This window comes from Ranitomeya variabilis, chromosome 4 (assembly GCF_051348905.1).
Source record: "Ranitomeya variabilis isolate aRanVar5 chromosome 4, aRanVar5.hap1, whole genome shotgun sequence".
Taxonomy (NCBI): domain Eukaryota; kingdom Metazoa; phylum Chordata; class Amphibia; order Anura; family Dendrobatidae; genus Ranitomeya; species Ranitomeya variabilis.
Window position 1 is genome coordinate 304,618,052 of NC_135235.1, and position 21,410 is coordinate 304,639,461.

Here is a 21,410-nt window from a genome sequence, read left to right on the forward strand (position 1 = left end):
CACAAATAATGACGGTGAGGTAAGAGGAAATGACAAACACAGAAATGAACCAGGTTTAGCACAGAGAGGCCCGCTTACTGATAGCAGAATAAAGAAAGGTAACTTATATGGTCAACAAAAACCCTATCAAAATCCACACTGGAAATTCAAGAACCCCCGAACCGTCTAACGGTCCGGGGGGAGAACACCAGCCCCCCTAGAGCTTCCAGCAAAGGTCAGGATATAGATTTGGAACAAGCTGGACAAAAATACAAAACAAATAGCAAAAAGCAAAAGGCAGACTTAGCTGATATAACTGGAACCAGGATCAGTAGACAAGAGCACAGCAGACTAGCTCTGATAACTACGTTGCCAGGCATAGAACTGAAGGTCCAGGGAGCTTATATAGCAACACCCCTAACTAACGACCCAGGTGCGGATAAAAGGAATGACAGAAAAACCAGAGTCAAAAAAACTAGTAACCACTAGAGGGAGCAAAAAGCAAATTCACAACAGGCGCCCATGGAGAAGACGGACGGACACCGGGAGGCCCGGTAAGTATGAGGGGGGGGGGGGATCTGAGTATGGAGGGGGGGATCGGAGGACGGGGGGGTGGCATCAGAGCATGGGGGGAGCGGGCAGGAGGACGGGGGAGCGGACAGGATGACGGAGGGAAGCGGAGCACCGGACGGAGGACCGGAGAGGAGATCGGTGGTGGTGGGGGGGTACATAAGTGTTTCCAGCCATGGCCGATGATATTGCAGCATCGGCCATGGCTGGATTGTAATATTTCACCAGTTTTTTAGGTGAAATATTACAAATCGCTCTCATTGGCAGTTTCACTTTCAACAGCCAATCAGAGCGATTGTAGCCACGAGGGTGTGAAGCCACCCCCCCTTGGGTGAAGTACCACTCCCCCTGTCCCTGCAGATCGGGTGAAATTGGAGTTAACCCTTTCACCCGATCTGCAGGGACGCGATCTTTCCATGACGCCACATAGGCGTCATGGGTCGGATTGGCACCGACTTTCATGACGCCTATGTGGCGTCAAAGGTCGGGAAGGGGTTAATGAGCTGTTGCTGACTTAATGATTATACACAGCATTATTGGCGGGCATTACCTTGGCGGCGGGCAAATGCGAGAGTCTCTCCGCTCTCAGGATGACGCGCCGGCCTCGGTGACGTCATTAAGTCGCGCGAGCGTTCAAAGCTCGCGCATGTGTTATTCCGTGGCTGCGCATTGCCGGGGAACAAAACAAAGGGGGCACCATAATTTGGGGAACTTTCCCCACGGCACACCCGACCATGTGTCGCGGCACACTAGTGTGCCGCGGAACACTGGTTGAAAATCACTGCCCTAGACAATAGCCAAAAGCCATTAAGTGAGCCACTGACCCCGATATTGGCATGTAATATCGAACATGTGCAATAATAAGCGGGCTACAACATATTACCTCTAGTAATCAATTATCCAAGTAATTGCCCTAAGACGCACAAGGTCCTCATTTCTATACAATGTATCGACACGGAATCTCCATTTGTCATGTAATAATGCAGTGCGGCACTGACTCATTTTCAATTATTCGTCCTAGAGAAGCAGCCAGGAAAAAAAAAAAAAATACTTATCTAAAAATTGGAAAAGAAATAAAAGAAAACCCATTGGGATTCTAAAATGGAATAATTCCCTAATAGAATAGAAAGTGGAAAGGATTATATTAGATATTATTAACACGGTCTAAATATAAACCCACAAATGTATTCCATTTTGAAAAGTGGTTTTTTTTTTTTCTTTTTTAAATGACTGTCTGGAACTGTGTAATTAAAGCAGAGTAACTGCTTGATAATGAAGGGTTACTATGGAAACTGATTTTATTTTCACCATAAAGAGCACTGGAGGCTTCGGTTGTAGGTGCTCATGAGAAAATAAAATTATGTCATTATATCAGTAAAGAAAAAAAAATCATTTAGTAAGAAGCACAGAGTTTCACTTGACATAATTCCATTCTATAAAAATGATTTATAGGAACATAAAAAAATGATATAAAAATGTTGAAAAATGTAGATGTTTACAGCATATAGTAAAAAAAAAAGTAATCCTAGTAATAAAATCTATTTTAGGATTAGGGTAGCTTTCTAGGTAATGATTGAAAAGATATGACTTTAGCTTGGTTGATTGAAATTATTTTTGTATCATTTATTTTTCCATTTCCATGACGCAATGCTTTTTTTTTTTTTTTTTATATTAGGAGTATTTTTCAGAGTTTTTTTTTACTATTTGTATTTGAAGTTACATAAAGTGGAAATAAAATACATTTTTAAAGGGTTTCGCTGCCGATGCTGTTCCAGCGGTGTCGGCACTGGCTCTCCCCAGGGATGGTGTGACACTGTTATGTCACGCAATCCCTGCAGCTAATCGGTGATGGCTTCACTCTCCCCACCTTTAGATAAATCACATACATCCAGAGGAACTGGAAGCTGCTGCTCTCTCATTCATTTCTTCCGGATATTTGCTATTCATTGTTACGTCACGTAATCCCTGGGAGAACCCGTACCGACACTGCTATAAGGGTTGCCGACTGTTCAGAAATTCAAGGACAGTCCACATCGATAGGGCCCTGCGTAGACAGCGGCATAGAAACATATCACGCTGTCACGTTCAGGTCACGAGAGGTGCCGACCAGTCCATGGACTGTGACGTCATCCTCATACCACAGTCCATGGACTGTGATGTGATCCTCACACGAGTAATACGTCAGTCTATCCTCCCTTTAAAGTGTGTAATCCTCATGTTAGTAATTTTGATACAAAAGATAACATGTACTGAGTCATCAGGGTTGTTTTTTTATTCATTTTTTTTCTTTTTTTTTTTAATCATTTCTAATTTTTTTATTACACATTGTACCACCCATAAGCTTACATGTAGACCCTTTTATGAGTCAATAACATTTGCTAGAATTACCTGTAGGCTAATCATGAACGCCTTATAAAGAGAAGCCATGACATTAGTGTGAACAGCGTCAACACATCTCATACCGATTCAGAGTTCTACGAGTCCCAGCCTGTATTACAACCCAGAGCTGCATTAACAATTATGCAGCTACGGAGCTGAAATCATCCATCATTCATTTGCTACAGCCACCGGATGTAGGAAAGATTAACTGCCCCTGTAGTTTAGATCCAGTCCGGGGTGTGTAACAACAAACTTTTGGACTGTTTCCAGCAGAATTGACATGAAAAACTGCTCACAATAATACATTGTACCATGTTTTGAGACATTGGGTAGACCGAAAGTGGTTAATAAATCTCCAAATCATATCATGCAGATATTTCTTTTTTCCAAAGTGATGCATTTACTTTCAGGTTTTAGGGCGAAGGTGGAAAAAATTGTCGGCAATTGTATGTTATTACCGCAGACCAGCAGTCTCACTGATATAATGATAACCTTCTGCAGAACTGACAATTCGAACACAATGTGACTCATAAGAGTCAAGAAAAAGTGAAAATTATAAACCTGCGAAGATAATAAAATTATGAAACAAGTTAACAGACAAAATAAATGACAAGGTATACAAAAGTAAGTGCCCACTACAGGACTCAAAAGAGATACAAAACCTGAAAGAATAAAAAAAAAAAGTTACACTATAATAATTGAATGTCTTTTTCACGACATTAATTTCATCCACACGGGGAAGATTACCTAGAATTTATTTTTGCAGCCATTTTCAAACTTTGGATGTTGCTAAAACATGCAGTTTATATTGGGGCAGACACTACCCCTCTGTTACTCATATCCACATGCATCCGAATCTACCCCACCACCCAATGGCTAATCGAGGACCAACAACAGACGACCTTATGTCCTCGGGATAAGGAAGGACATTTATATCACCCTATGTAAGGTCTCCATTTAGTAGCCCACCTTTGAAGACTAATTTGAACAGATACCGACATACTTGGTAACACCTACTGCCACCCACCCAGGGTGGAGGTGCCGAATATAAATGTGGACAATAGAGCAACTCCCATACTAACTGGAAACCTATAGAGAACTGGAGTATTATGCCCCTAAATAATGAAAGATTACAACAACTAATATTATCAAAGAATTACTTTATTAAATCTAAAATACATACAAAAAAGACATATAACTGGTATAAAATGACCGGAGATGGTGATGACACAAAGAGACGGAGCCAGTGACACCCCAAAATTGCCAAATGGCAGCACTACATAACACCTAAGGGATACCTGGTGTGTATGAACCCCCTAAAAATATATACTGCAGACAACTGTATGTTATCTATGTAACCAAAATCTCAAAAGAGTAAGAGGTGCAGCAGCGCCTATTCAGAGCCCAAAGTCCTAATGTTCAAAGGGCATAATAAAGTGCAAGAAAAGTACATGACATGGATGCTGCTACAAGTGCTTACCCATGTGGGTGCGGTGTCAGCTGGATCCGTGTAGCCCCGACGTACGTTTCGCTGTATCTAGCTTCCTCGGGAGGCCTGTGTGTGTTGTCGCTGTGAGGGGAACTTATAAATGCCTGTGCCAGCTGATCATAATCAGCGCCGCTCACTGGAGCGCATGGTGGGCGGAGTTCGGGCCGCAAACATGTCACATCCGGCCATCCGGGTACAGGAGGGAGTCTGGGAGGAAACGCCTCCCTTGACGTCAATGACTGACTCCTGACCCACTAGGATGCCGTCAGGGGCACGAGCTAAGTCCGAGGCCGCCGGGCATGCGCGCACCGCGGTCGCCATTTTGTTTACTGGCGAAATTATGGGCAAGTATGATGTGCGCATATATTCAATATCCCTGTGTAATGAAAATACCACCTAATGCGCCCAAACAATAGAGCAAGCATACATAAGCGCAGAGAGAAAGGATATTAATACATTAGACACAATGTGCAACATGCATGATATTTCAGTTAGATCTTTATACAAATAATTAAAACTGCATAGAAATATTTTCTCTCCTCCACTCTCCTTGGGCATTATCGCGCTGTAGCCGACATCATAGCAAAAAGTCCTCTCCATAGATAGCTCGTGGCGACAAAATTCCAACAATCATTACTAAACATAAACAGATTAGAAAAACAAGGTTAAAAACAAAGCAACAAATTAAAAACAGGGGAGACAGGGCTCATGAGAGTATTACTCAAAGTACTAAAAGACGATCCAGCACGATCTCAGGGTCCTCGTGGAAAAAGAGAAACCACATGCATACAAGAAAAGTGGGGTGGCTACCCGGGGGACAGGGAGAATGAGATACACAGAAGAGATACAAAAGAGAACTATTACATTTAACCCCTGAGATACCGTCGTCCCGAGGGGGAGTGAATTTCACAGAAAAGGTACAAAAGAGAGCTTTTCATTCAGCCCCTGGGGTGTCATTGTCCCAAGGGTAACTATCCAGCGGCACTCCATTCGGGCGTTTCCTCCCAGACTCCCTCCTGTACCCGGATGGCCGGATGTGACATGTTTGCGGCCCGAACTCCGCCCACCATGCGCTCCAGTGAGCGGCGCTGATTATGATCAGCTGGCACAGGCATTTATAAGTTCCCCTCACAGCGACAACACACACAGGCCTCCCGAGGAAGCTAGATACAGCGAAACGTACGTCGGGGCTACACGGATCCAGCTGACACCGCACCCACATGGGTAAGCACTTGTAGCAGCATCCATGTCATGTACTTTTCTTGCACTTTATTATGCCCTTTGAACATTAGGACTTTGGGCTCTGAATAGGCGCTGCTGCACCTCTTACTCTTTTGAGATTTTGGTTACATAGATAACATACAGTTGTCTGCAGTATATATTTTTAGGGGGTTCATACACACCAGGTATCCCTTAGGTGTTATGTAGTGCTGCCATTTGGCAATTTTGAGGTGTCACTGGCTGCGTCTCTTTGTGTCATCACCATCTCCGGTCATTTTATACCAGTTATATGTCTTTTTTGTATGTATTTTAGATTTAATAAAGTAATTCTTTGATAATATTAGTTGTTGTAATCTTTCATTATTTAGGGGCATAATACTCCAGTCCCCTTTGAAGACTAATGCTTCAGCAGTAAGATCATATTTTAGGTGCTACAGAGGAGTCAAAATACATAGTAACATAGATGTCCACTATATACAGACTCCACCTGTACGATATGATAGAGGCGAACAGTTTCGGAGAGGCGCAGGCAGGCTACAAAGCACAGAGGCTGCTCATGCCTTCGCTCCTTGCCCGGGTAACTAGGCACTCTGGAACTGCAGGTTGGCTTCTAACTTGGGCAATGAGCAGTAAACTATCAAATCAAAATTCCCTCTGATTTTTAATAAAAAGGTAAATTGCAAACTTGCTTATTTTTAAAAGCAAACTAGCAATGTTATTCATCTACAAACTTGAGATATCTCTTTTAAAGTAATAGTTTAGAAAGGTGGACATATTGTTTTAGGGTGAACAATTATTATTTTCTAGTTTGTCATCCTCATTTTAAGTCAGCACAATTTGGTAATGCAAAGTAACGACCAGGCTGAAATACTGATTACGTTGATACCTTTGGTGAAGAAATCGACTTCGTGTTTCTTCTTTAATCAGATGTTTTCTGCTAATTAGAGTTCGGTGCACAGGGGCCGGGTGGTGCACGTGGTCTTTTCCCGCTGGTCTGTGATCCTCCGGCCCCCTCCACCTACTTCTGGTCTTTGACAGGTCAAACAGAGGAGGCAGATAATCACAGTCAGGAGGAACCAGGGAATCACAGACAGGCAAAAAACGACCCAGTGCACAGTCCGGCCCCTGTGCACCGAAATCTAATTAGCAGAAAACTTCAAATGGTGATTAAAGAAGAACCACAAAGCGGATTTCTTCACCAAAGGTATCAGTTTAACCTGCATTACAGCGCCATTATAGCCACATCTTTACAAAATTGTGCCGACAGGTTCTCTTTAATGGCTGTGCCTGTATGCTGCCGTTATTTCACAATATGTCCAGCGGAGCCTTACATTACAGACAGCCACAATCTGTCCTTTTACTTTTCATAAATGTCACCATTTGAATTGCACCTTATCGTAACATTATCGTCACTGTATCTAGTTCTGCAAGTTCTTTGCTTTTTCCAATTTACAGCTATTTCACATAGACATGCTTCAGACAAGCTCTGGAAGATTTATTTAGAGCAGCAGGATTCCAAGTATTCACATAGATATAGGGAATAGCGGTGAGGAGGAGCGGGCGGCTACATGTCCTATTGTCTCCATTCTTACATATCATATGCACTAATCAGGTCCATGTGAGAAAATTGCTGTTGTATGAGTATGAAGAACTAGCAGAAATAAAATACGGACAGCATATAAAAGGAGATAAATAGCTAAAGATGGAGAACTTCCATGTATACTAAAATTAACAGAGGATAGTTGGGTCTGCACATATACGCAGTGAATAAGGGCCTATGGACAGTAAACAGGGTAAGGAACTCTCACTCCATGGATTCTCCAGTGTCAGCACTGGGGGTGGCAGACGTGTGACCACAAGTATATGATTTCCATACTTCCGGCCACATTCCAACTAGACATGTTCGGCCTCACTCCATACACTTTAACAGAGCGAGGCCATGCCCATCTAGTCGGCATGTGACTACATGTATGCAAATCATATGTTTGCAGTCACGTGCTGACTGCTGCCGGCATCGGCACTGGAGACTGCTCACAGTCTCATGGAGTGACTGCAGACTTGTAACCCAACGCCAGACAACCCCTTTAATAAGTGATAAGTTGCTGATCACAGGGGAGCCAACTGCCGTGAACACCATCCTAAGAATGGGACTCTCATATCTATGGAACTATGGAATATAGAGATAATAAAAACAAAGCGTTGTACTCTATCAGTCCCATAAACAATGAATGGAGTGGTCAAGCACATGCTCAGACAAAAGCTAAAAACAAACGGATGACTCCAGATGACTGACGTCTGTGGGGTGCCTAAGCTTTAAATAAATCCTATCAGGACACTCAACCTGACAGGTGTTATGAAAGAAAGACTAAACATAGCCACCGTTTGCCCTTGTTCATGTCTGAGAAAATCAAGTTTTATTCCAGCTCAGCAAGTGTCCTATGGGCATTGCTTAAAGGGGTTGTGCCACGAACAAAAGTATATTTTAATCAACAGATCTTGGAATAATAATTTCCACAATTGGTTGTCGTTAAATAAAATGTTCCTGTGCTGAGGTAATCTTATAAATGTGCCCCTGCTCCCTGCTGTGTACTGTGTAATGGCTGTGTCTGACCGTGCAGGAACATGATCTGATCATACCACAGCTACTGGGCAGGGGAGGATGCAAAAAGAGAGAATACAGACAGGACATCAGAGGAGGAAGCAAAATAGAGGATACAGACATTACAGAAGAGGAAGCAAAAGAGTATACAGACATTACAGCAGAGGAGGAAGCAAAAGAGAAGATACAGACATTACGGCAGAGGAGGAAGCAAAAGAAAGTATACAGACATTACAGTAGAGGAGGAAGCAAAAGAGAATATACAGACAGGACAGCAGAGGAGGAAGCAAAAGAAAGTATACAGACATTACAGTAGAGGAGGAAGCAAAAGAATATACAGACAGGACAGCAGAGGAGGAAGCAAAAGAGAGGATACAGACATTACAGCAGAGGAGGAAGCAAAAGAGAATATACAGACAGGACAGCAGAGGAGGAAGCAAAAGAGAGGATACAGACATTACAGCAGAGGAGGAAGCAAAATAGTATGCAGACATTACAGCAGAGGAGGAAGCAAAAGAGAGGATACAGACATTACAGCAGAGGAGGAAGCAAAAGAGTATACATACATTACAGCAGAGGAAGAAGCAAAAGAGAGGATAGAGACATTACAGCAGAGGAGGAAGCAAAAGAGTATGCAGACATTACAGCAGAGGAGGAAGCAAAAGAGGATACAGACATTACAGCAGAGTAGGAAGCAAAAGAGTATGCAGAAATTACAGCAGAGGAGGAAGCAAAAGAGAGGATACAGACATTACAGCAGAGGAGGAAGCAAAAGAGAGGATACAGACAGGACAGCAGAGGATCACAGCTGATTCTTTGTTTAAATATTGTTTCAAAACAGGCAGGGAAATGTTTTACTCACAAAAATAATCAGCTGTGATCTCGTGCTGTAATGTCTGTATACTCTCTTTTGCTTCCTCCTCTGCCCAGGAGCTGTGGTATGATCAGACCATGTCCCTGTACGGTCAGACACAGCCATTACACAGTACACAGCAGGGGCACATTTATAAGATTATCTCAGCACAGGAACATTTTATATAAACACATCCAATTGTGGGAGTTTATTTTTATTCCAAGATCTCTTGATTAAAATATACTTTTGTTACTAGGAAAACCCCTTAAAGCTGGGAAGTGCCCTGGTTTGGCAAGGAAATCCCCACCCACCCCAACATCTTGATTCACAGGCATGTTTAAAGGGAATGTGTCAGCAGAAAATTACTTACTGTCTAAATCAGGCTGTATGATAAAAATGTTCTTTTTTTTTCATATCACAATCTGTATAAAAAAATAGAGAGCTTGCAGTTTCCTGCTATTGCTTTCCACTATTCATTGCCATATACATGTAATAGAGTGGAGCCCCCCACACTGGAGCCCCTCTATTGGCTAGTAAGGAGAATCAGAAGTAAGAGTCTCTTATTCTTGAGGAACCAGCATTACATGGACAGACCATTGATTTCAGCAGATTCTGTCCTCTGCCACATTCCTCCCACAGTGTAAAAAGAGGCATCTGCAGCCCTGGAGGAGGAGGAGTGTGGGAAGTATTGTATCACTGCCTGGAAAGAACATCTGTAGGCCAAACTAACAGGTTACACACAGATCAACTAATTCCAGAACATCACATGTTTCATTTCTTATGTGGCAATCTTGTGACCCCCACGCCAAGTGTAGATTCGGAGCGTTGTACTTGTGCGGCTTCCACCGAGTGGAGTGAACTGAGAATAATAGTGATAAAATATTAACTGAACAACTAAGGTCCAAAAAGATCTTGGAGGCAGAACCCTTTTAACACTTTCTTCCAAATGTCGCATCTCACGGGAATATTTTTCCTTGTAAGCAGGAAGATTTGCAAATAGAAGACTTGGCTGAAACATTTCCATAGATTTCTGCAGAACATATTTGCGATGTGGAGGCAAAGGTGGACAAATAAAGTCGCACTCTGTAGTGCTACAGCATGTAAATATGAAATATATGAGATAAGAATAGCCTTACTGCTTTAGATAACAAGAAAAAAATGGAGATACTAGCACATACCGTAATTTGGCCAATTCACGTATGCCTAGCTGCCAACGACAAGGCGATCTCTGGTTTGCTGGGTCCTATGTGTCTAGTGTGAATACTTCTCTCAGACTGAATCCTGAATTTATGGGTAGGTGTCAATACCTCTCAGGCTAAAGCTCATTGGCCTTTTCTCAGATCCTCAGCATGGGTCACACATGTACTTTGATTACCGTATTTTCCGGCGTATAAGACGACTTGGCGTATAAGACGACCCCCCAACTTTACCAGTTAAAATATAAAATCTTCTTAAAAGTCGGGGGTCTTCTTATACACCCTATGTCATCTTATAGGGCCGGTGAATATGTGCCTTTTGGGGGGGGGGGGGGGGGGAGTGGTCCTGATGACGACGAGGGGGCGTCTCACAGGAAAGTGAGTATCCCCCATTACCTCATCATAGCGCTGCAGCGTGGGGTCTCTGTGCTGGGAGCGGCGGCTGCTGTGCTGTGGGGCGGCGGCTCCTCTTCTGCAGTGTGGGGCCTCTGGTGCTGTGGGGCGGCGGCGTATCTTTATGCAGTCGGGGCTCCTCCAGCATCTGCTTAAAGCTCGGAGGCCCCGCTGGCCGCTCCATCGGTACAATGCGGTGGCCTCCGGGAAAATGGCCGCTGCTCAGATTCAGATCTCGTCCCGAGATCTCGGGAGACGAGATCTGAATCTGAGCAGCGGCCATTTTCCCGGAGGCAGCTCAATAGGTGCGATGCGGTGGCCTCCGGGAAAATGGCCGCTGGGGGCGGCGCATGCTCAGATTCAGATCTCGTCCCGAGATCTCAGGACACGAGATCTGAATCTGAGCAGCGGCCATTTTCCCGGAGGCCACCGCATTGTACCGATGGAGCTGCCAGCGGGGCCTCCGAGCTTTAAGCAGATGCCGGAGGAGCCCCGACTGCATGAAGATACGCCGCCCCACAGCACCAGAGGCCCCACACTGCAGAAGAGGAGCCGCCGCCCCACAGCACAGCAGCCGCCGCTCCCAGCACAGAGACCCCACGCTGCAGCGCTATGATGAGGTAATGGGGGATACTCCCTTTCCTGTGAGACGCCCCCTCGTCGTCATCAGGACCACTCCCCCCCCCCACACCCACCATATACACCCGGCGTACAAGGCGATACCCGGCGTATAAGACGACCCCCGACTTTTAAGAAGATTTTCAGGGGTTAAAAAGTCGTCTTATACGCCGGAAAATACGGTACATAATGAACTGATTATTTGTCAACATCGTCAATCTTAGTGTCATTCCATCTATTCTATTGGCACCGGTAGCTAATATCTACTGTACTTACATAGTATATTACCATGGACATATGGTTGTTTTACTATTATGCATTCAGGGGTGTGGCTAGTTTGCACTTTTTGTGGTTTTAGATTTCCTTGTTCTGTCCATTTGTGTCAATAAAGCATACTTTCATTGATTATTCAGGTATCCACATCTTATATTTATCGTCCTTTTCTTCCCTCTATTTGATTTTTCTGCGTTTTTTTTCCTGCTACATTTGTCTCTTGTGCATGCTGATACAGTTTAGGGGTAAAAATCATATTCTACTTTGTAAGGTTTTGGCATTAAAAAAAAGAAGCAAAACCTGATACCTGCGTTTATTACTTTCAATGGGTGAAAAGCGATGAATAACCCCTGAAAGAAGTGACATGTTCTATTCTGCAAAAAAAAACTAAGCAAGGCACAAAATACAGCGGGCAGAAAAAACAAGCTGTGTGCATGAGATTTCTGAAAGCTCATAGACTTTCCTGGTACTGTAAAACGCAGCTGAAAATTTGCATTAAAAAAAACGCCTAGTGTGAACATACCCTAACGGGTATGAGACGTTTGACTTAAAAAAATATATATACCACAAGATTGGATCCAGCGCACCAATGAATAGTCAGTTTTACATCATACATAAAAAAAATGAAAACAAAAGTTTGTGTAACTTTCTTAGTCTCAGATATAGGATTGATTAAGAAACCCACTGAAAGAGACAGATGTGTCATCCAGGGCTGATACACAGTTTTGTTGGTTGTCACTGGGAAATGTTGACAAGTTTGTTGTCAGACGCATCCTATAATGGGAGATTGTTCGATTACTCTACATCAGAAAATTGTACAGGAGTAATGGTGACATTTCTTACAATACCCAACACCAAAGTCATGCACACATTGAGCTTGAAAAGAAATTAGTAAAAAATATTGCATTGTATTTACAAAGCTGCAGTATGTAGAATATATGGAATATGTCAGATATTCCATGTATACCACTTGTATCTATGACTGTAATATGTATTGTAAAATATCCAAGAACTCACCTCCATGGACATAACCGTGCAGAGTACAATCCGATGGTCCCACTAAATGAATAAGACTGGACTGACTATATCCAACAGTGTACTGATCTAAAAATAAGCAAAAGGAATCATAATTAGATATTTGTGAATAGATCTAGGCAGTGAGGCGATGCAGGGCAGTACAGAATATCTGCCCCTGAAACCGGTAATTAGTAATATTATCAATAGACGACCACTCATATTCATGAAGTACAGTAGTCGTCATTGTCTGCTGCAAGCAACACCTTAGAAAATAGCTTATAGCGGTGCAAGTGCAGTGGAAGCTCCTTTGTAGCTACCGTATGTTTATTATAAACGAGGTTACAAGATGAAGATCAGTGATCACTGAGGGAGATGGAGAATGGAGGAATTGGAGAAATGTAGTGGATAAGGCAACTTGACCCATAAGAGTCCACGAAAAGTATGAATGAAGAACATATGATAGCAACAATTCATTTTCGCAAAGTGTAGTGGGGTAGGGAGTCATCCAGGATTCACTATGGCCCTCTAAAGTTACGTGTTAATGTATATGGCGATCTTTTATTTGGGTCCCAACTCTATAAGCCAAAGTAAATACACACTGCAAAGAGTAGCACCCATTAATGCATTTGTAAGAATTCTTTGGTAAGGAGACTTATAGGCCATGCAATGCTCCCATAAGAAATTAAATATGCAAACTGCCTCCTACGAGATGACGAGGACTTGAACTCTAGTACCACATATTGGAAGTAACAATTCTAAAAGTCAATACCGCCCCTTTAACGAGCCTTGCCTCATGCCTTAAGACTAAAGCCAAACCAGACACTATATGCAGACATGTGTTTTGGGAGGTTTTCTCCTCCTCAGTGAAAAGTGTAATGCAGCGGATTCCATGACAGTGCAGTAACGAGGTAGTGACTTGTTTTAGTTGAACTAACCTGTCTTTATTTTGGCAACTTACAAAAATAACTCAAACACTATCCTCCGGTTCGCAGTCGGATCGTCCCTAACAGTCCGTATAAAATTGTTGCCGTGGGCAACTGCACCACCGTATCACTCGTGGGTGCATTAATGGCTTTGCTTTCTATGCTCAGTCTCACACAGACCTGACATACACAGAGCTCCTGCTCTGATGCTTGCAAAGGAAAACTGATACACCCAAACCTTAACTAAAAGTTTAAATGGGAATCGTGGACATGGGCGGCTCCCAGGACCCGGAGTGGAGGGAGAGATCTGTCCCACTATCTTCCTACAGATCTATCCAAATATAAAAGCCCATGTCAGGTTTTCCGAAATCTGAATTGGTCAAATAGTTTGACTAAATCCACACAGCTGTGGCTGTGATTAGAATGCACTCCAGCGGGTTGAATATGTTTCTATGTGCATCCTGGGGGACACATAATGACCCTCATATACGATTCCCCTCACTGCCTCACAAAAGCAAGAGGTCTAATTTGGCTCGTTGACAAGCCTCTGATGAGGGTCTGAGGAGTGAAGTCTCTCCTTGCGGAGAGTGTTAAGCAGGTTTAAGTGGACTTAAAGGCCTTGAAATGCTTCTATAGGAAATTAAATATGTAAATAGTCTCTTCAGAGAAGAAGAGGAATAAACTCTAGTGCCGCCTATTAGAAATTACAATATTAATACTCAATATTGAACCTTTAATGAGTCTTGCCACATGAGTACAAACAGCCAGAAACGCGTGTCTGCAAATAGAGCATCTAGTTTGGCTTTTATCCCAAGTCATGTGACAAGACTCGTTCAAGGGTCAATATTAACTTTTAAGATTGCTACTTCCAATAGGTGGCCCTAGAGTTCTTTCCATCTTTCTCTCTGAAGAGGATATATGGATATTTACTTTCCCAGCATTGCCTATAAGTCTCCTGACGCATGGCATACCAAAGAGTTCTTACAAATGTGGTAATGGGTGATACTTCTTGAAATGTGTATTTGCTTTGGCCAATAGAGTTGGGACCCAACTGAAGAAACGCCATATACAATAATGGGTGGTATTAAAGTAATTTGGCCTAATGTGTAAGGAGTATGTAATAAATAGTAGGTGTACAGAGCAGCGAAACAGTGATGGAAGCCTGGAAGCAGATGGAATCCAGGTTCCCAATTTCACCATGCAGACTCCAGACTAAATGACCGCCAATCAGCTTGAATGTAGCCAAATCGGCGGTTGTTTAACTACCGTGATCGTGTAATGTGTTCACACCTTGGATCCAGAGGGCTGTTCTGTGTTCTCAGGTGGGCACCAGTCTCAGCCCAGGAGTGCATTATGCTCTCAGCGTACCCATGTTAAATCCTATGTCCTTCCAGGCGTATCATACTGATTGAGGCCGAGTTATTCAATGGTTTGACTTTATTTGCTGAGTGAGAAGGATTTTGCAAGCGCCTGCTATATGACAACCCTCGGCGATGGCTGTGGTGAAGGGATAAATTGCTGTAATTCACTCGGAGGAGCTACCTGTCAGGCCTGGATTTCATCCTTCATTGGAATTGTCGTCTTTGCATGCTAAACCTAGCAGTCTAATATCATCAGAGAGCAGCGTCCGACACTGCGTCCGGTTACATGAATACGATTCACGTGAATCAATTAAAGTGCATGCACCGTGGAGAATGGCGAGGGATGAATCAGGGTTTACGTGGGTAAAGGGAGAGCACAGATAACACTTGCCGATTGTACTAAGGATTGATCACTACAAAGCAGTGGAGATAACGGTCACATTAAATTTGGCAATTTGTAATACAAAGAATTCTGTGCAGAAAGATAATGAGGGAGGAGAAATGTCAAATAACTTTTAATATATTTTTAGCTAAAATTGGTATACCCAACCACATAAAAAGACGGACTCACAGGAAAAATTCCCATCCACAGGGAATAAACAAATCACCAAATCCCCGAGACCTTCTAGACAACACTTCAATGTCAGTCTCTAAAGGGAAACAATTCACTCCTATGAGGGAGCACAAAACACGTATAGATCACAAACCGCATGTCTCTTGTCTCCATCAATCATATGGAGATGCAGTAACCGTGATTCGTGTATAATAATCAGAACGATCTCACCTCAGGATTTCCTTTTTCAGTAAGGGTAAGACCGCTCGTATCCGCAGCATCTGGAAGGGGGGGGGCCCACAGTTCTGGCCGCACACATGCCCGTCCACGCTGTCATGAACGTAATTTTAACCCCAAAATACCAAACACATTTCCCTACGCGTTTCGTTGTGTGTAACTCATCAGGGGAAACTAATGTATAGTCCCTCCAACTCCGTGGGGGACCCTAAAAATAGGGGTATGCAGGTAATCTCTCTGGAACAGCATTCCTCGTTCTTAAATAGCCCGCCCAGTATTACCTGGGCTAACTGGATGACGTAATGTCCTATGCGCCCCACATGGAACGCAGCTCTTGGACCGCACACGTCACTTCCGGCAGTACGTACTATTTGGTATTTGGAACCACGCCGCATTAGACTAGATGGAGGCTCAGATGCCGTTTATTAATACAGGGCCATTTCTCAGTTCACTATTACTGATCCTACCACAACCTTCTCTTAGAAGGGAGGATCGTACCCACAGGCATGTATTGGCTGCATATCACAAGGCTTTTTGGTTCCATATAGGGACCTCTTTTCAAGCCTATTGAATTGAATACTGCACGGGCTTGGTCATACATTGGCCCCCAGTTTCGTTTTTTCCCCTCTTGTGATATGCAGCCAATACATGCCTGTGGGTACGATCCTCCCTTCTAAGAGAAGGTTGTGGTAGGATCAGTAATAGTGAACTGAGAAATGGCCCTGTATTAATAAACGGTGCAATACGCTGTGAGTAGCATCTTTAGCAACTGTGTAGGGGTTAATACACTTCTCATTTACATGACGCGGCATCTGAGCCTCCATCTAGTCTAATGCGGCGTGGTTCTGGGACTCCGGAAATCAGTAAGCAGCAGGAGCGCCTGGACCTGTGGATACGGTCGGGCAACGCGCTGCTATGGCAACCGGACTGGGGCACATTACCGGAAGTGAAGCGCAAGGTACAGCGAGGCTCCCCAAGGTCTGCGATGTGATTGGGCAGTACGCTGCCATAGTAACCAAATAGTACGTACTGCCGGAAGTGACGTGTGCGGTCCAAGAGCTGCGTTCCATGTGGGGCGCATAGGACATTACGTCATCCAGTTAGCCCAGGTAATACTGGGCGGGCTATTTAAGAACGAGGAACGCTGTTCCAGAGAGATTACCTGCATACCCCTATTTTTAGGGTCCCCCACGGAGTTGGAGGGACTATACATTAGCTTCCCCTGATGAGTTACACACAACGAAACGCGTAGGGAAATGTGTTTGGTATTTTGGGGTTAAAATTACGTTCATGACAGCGTGGACGGGCATGTGTGCGGCCAGAACTGTGGCTCCCCCCTTCCAGATGCTGCGGATACGAGCGGTCTTACCCTTACTGAAAAAGGAAATCCTGAGGTGAGATCGTTCTGATTATTATACAGGAATCACGGTTACTGCATCTCCATATGATTGATGGAGACAAGAGACATGCGGTTTGTGATCTATACGTGTTTTGTGCTCCCTCATAGGAGTGAATTGTTTCCCTTTAGAGACTGACATTGAAGTGTTGTCTAGAAGGTCTCGGGGATTTGGTGATTTGTTTATTCCCTGTGGATGGGAATTTTTCCTGTGAGTCCGTCTTTTTATGTGGTTGGTTATACAAATTTTAGCTAAAAATATATTAAAAGTTATTTTTTATATATTAGTCACACCCTGCTTTGAATTATCGTTTTTTTGATTGGTGGATATCCCGTTTTTTTGAGGAGAAATGTAATTTTAATCAAACCATCATTGGGATCATTTGCTAGCAAAAAGTATAGATAATTGTAAGAGAAAACCCTTTCTCTTATAGGTTTTATTGAGCAATTTTAGAGGGATATTCCAAAGATAATACAGCAATCCCTATGCTACCGATAATAGAAAACTTATTGATGGCTGGGGGTGCAAATGCTGGGTACCCAGGAACTGGACTCTGCAGAACTGCATTTTGAATGGAGCATAGGAGCACATGCACAACCATTGCTTTATTCACTGTCTATGGGACTGCCAGAAATAGTAGAGAGCTTTCTATAAACAATGACTGGAGAGGAGGTTGCACTTGCACACCTCCCCTCTATTCAAGATCCAGCCATGCAGATCCCGGTTCTAGAGCCCCGTTCTTGGATCCTTTGCAGACCCCGATTCTCGAGCCCCATTCTTGGGCTCTCTGGGGGTCCAACTGCTGAATAGGATAAAATAGGGGATAACTTACTATCTTAGGAGTAAACATTAAGGTCACAGAGGATTGAGTAGACAGGTTGTTTGTTATTTTTGACAAATCAGAAAACATGATTCTGGGGGTCACCCTCCATCTATACAAACATGTCGTCATCCATCTATAACTGCATTGTGATCCTTACTGTTCCCTTTCTACATATATGAAATATTATTCATAAAGATCTAAAAGGTTATTTAAATCATCTTATAAGAATTAGACCTCAGTGGTGAAGTATAAACTCCAAAGTCACCTTCAAACTGCGTGGCCATCATGTATGTGTAAGGAAGTGGACAAGAAAGAAGAATACAGTTGAAGTTGATGCCTAGCTGAGTAATTGAAAGGGAACACTTCCATCTGCTGGTCAAAGGCAAAAGTGAAAGGAAAGAAATTACAGTAGTAGGAGCTTAATAGTGGGAACCCATGTTCCCATAGGAAGAATTTAAAGACGACACCAGGTCAGGTGACACCTGTGTCGCAGATAATTATAAAAGGCTGAGCTAAGAAGAGAGAGTTGGCACCAGAACATGGACCAGGCAAGTCGTTTGGCTGCAGAGTGGGCTTAAAGCCACCATCGCCATAGTAGGATTCAAGAGTGGTCAGATGTCGGGGAAGGCCTGAGCTGTGAGAAAGACCCATGCCCCAAGCCTGTAGCAACATCAGTAGAAGATTCGTGAACAACGACAGTAGAAGATCCATGAGCAGTGCCAGTAGCAGATCCGAGAGCACCGCTACTAGCAGATCTGTGAGCAGCGCCAGTAAAAGATACGTAAGTAGCGCCAGTAGAAGATACGTAAGCATCGCCAGTAGAATATACGTAAGCAGAACCAGAAGATAAGTAAGCAGAACCAGTAGAAGATACGTAAGCAGCGTCAGTAGAAGATACGTAAGCAGCGCCAGTAGAAGATACGTAAGCAGTGTCAGTAGAAGATACATAAGCAGTGTCAGTAGAAGATACGCAAACAGCGCCAGTAAAAGATATGTAACCAGCGCCAGTAGAAGATACGCAACAGCGCCAGTAGAAGACACGTACGCAGCATCAGTAGAAGATACGTAAGCAGCGCCAGTAGGAGCTCGGAAGGGAAGTAGTGATGTTTTAAAATGCAGACTTTGATGGAATGGTCTGCGGGCGTCATGTTGCATTTGCAGAGCTCCTGATGTACCTAAGCAGTAGAAACCCCCCACAAGTGACCCCATTTTGGAAACTAGACCCCCCAAGGAACTTATCTAGATATGTGGTGAGCATTTTGAACACCCAAGTGATTCACAGAAGTTTGACGCAGAGCTGTGAAAATTAAAAAATCATTTTATTTTCCACAAAAATGATTTTTTAGCCCCCAATTTTTTTTATTTTCGCAAGGGTAACAGGAGAAACTGGACCACAAAAGTTGTTGTCCAATTAGTACTTAGTACATTGATGCCCCATATGTGGGGGTAAACCACTGTTTGGGCGCACGGCAGAGCTCAGAAGGGAGGGAGCACCATTTGACTTTTTGAGCATAAAATTGGCTCCTTTGGAGACCCTCTCATGTACCTAAACAGTTGAACCTCCCAATTCTAACTCCAACCCTAACCCCAACACACTCCTAACCCTAATCCCAACCCGATCCATAATCCTAATCACAACCCAAACCATAATCCTAATCACAACCCTAACCCCAAAACACCCCTAACCATAAACCCAACCCTAATCAAAACCCTAAGCCCAACAAACCCCTAATCCTAATCTCAACCCTAACCTCAAACCTAACCCTAATCCCAATACACCCTTAACCCTAATCCCAACCCTAACCTTAACCCTAATCCCAAATGTAACCCTAATACCAACCCTAACCCTAATGCCAATCCTAACTTTAGCCCCAACCCTAACTTTAGCCCCAACCCTAACCCTAACTTTAGCCCCAACCCTAACCCTAACTTTAGCCCCAACCCTAACCCTAACTTTAGCCCCAACCCTAACCCTAGCACTAACCCTAATTGGAAAACAGAAATACATACTTTTTTATTTTATTATTTTTTCCTAACTAAGGGGGTGATAAAGGGGGGGGGGTTATTTACTATTTTTTTTAAATTTTGATCACTGTGATAGGATCTCACAGTGACCAAAATAAAACAAAAGGGAGAATCTTCCTCTGCCGGCCTGCAGATCACGGCGGGTACACTGCGCATGCGCCCGCCATTTTCTTACCGAAGCAAGAAGACGGCGCCCAGGAGAGGAAGCAGGAGGACCCAAGGACACCGGTAAATATAACAGGGTCCCCGATCCCCCTATTTCTCTGTCCTCTGATGTGCGATCACATCAGAGGACAGAGAATGACGCACCGCTTTTTTTTTTTTGCGGTCGCCGGTAAACTGTTAATTATCTGCTATCACAAAACAGGGGTCGGTAAAAACCGACCCCGATCATGTTCTTTGGGGTCTCGGCTACCCCAGGCAGCAGAAACCCCAAAGATCTGCCGGGTGACAACCATTTTTTTTCCGGGAGAAGATGGCGGCGCCCATGGAGAACCACGAGGAGCACCGGGGGAGACGGGTGAGTATTGTGGGGCTATCGGGCTTCCCCATTTCTCTGTCCTCTGATGTGCGATCACATCGGAGGACAGAGAAATTAAAATGGCAAATCGCTTTTTTTGCGACCGCTGGTAAACTGTTAATTACCGGCGATTGCAACTTGAGGGTTGGTAAAAACTGACCCGAATCATGTTCTCTAGGGTCTCGGCTACCCCCGGCAACCGAGACCCCAGAGAAAATCCGACTCTGGGGGGCCCTACACACTTTTTCCACAGCGCCGTTAATTAAAGGCGCTGTGGTTTAAGTACCCTTAACTGCTGCCGTTAAAAGGCGTATCAGCGGTCGTTAAGGGGTTAACAAGAACGGTGTATATGTAATAGAACATTGCATAGATATTGTATTTAGTTGCATTGCTGTGTCATAAAATACATAATAGATGCCTCCCGAGATTTCAATCTGCGCATGCAGCCATTTTCCTGAAGTCAACTGCAGGGATTTCAAAGGAAAATGGACTCCACTCACAGACGCTGACACCTTCTGAGATTCCATGCACCGCAGCATCCTGCCGCCGCCGGCGACCCTGCCTCCTGTGACCCAGCTCCACCACCGCCGCTGGCCCGCGGTAAGCTCACTTCGGATTTTAAGTGTGTCTTATAGTCAAAATAATACGATATATGTCTATAGGTCAGGACAGCTACAGCGGCTTCACTGTATGGATCCACTGTTTGTTTCATCAAAGCAAAACTGCAGCCTAGATCCTTGGTTCCTTCCAACCCTCCATCACCCTACAGACTGACCATTCCTGCTGGACCTCCTCACAGTACTGTGCTGGAACACATGGTAAGTGCATATCCACCCCGAGGCCTCCTGGGGGGGTTCTTACACATTGACGTGTTATTCCATGAAGCATCCTTATTTATTCTTACTTCCTCATAATGAATAGGTCTTGCAGGAAAAGCTGTATATGGTTACAGAAAACCAGCATGATGCTAGATATCGTATAACA

The 21,410-nt window shown here is 43.8% G+C and overlaps 1 protein-coding gene across 9 annotated transcripts in view; it reads right to left on the reverse strand.

Moving 5' to 3' along the window:
- ACOT7 (acyl-CoA thioesterase 7) overlaps positions 1–21,410 on the reverse strand; it is a 218,064-nt gene that overhangs the window by 64,550 nt on the left and 132,104 nt on the right. For all 9 annotated transcript variants that reach the window (XM_077250333.1, XM_077250334.1, XM_077250330.1 and 6 more), the window contains one exon: positions 12,588–12,674. In XM_077250333.1, coding sequence (XP_077106448.1) covers positions 12,588–12,674 — 87 coding nt within the window. The remainder of the gene's footprint in view (positions 1–12,587; positions 12,675–21,410) is intronic.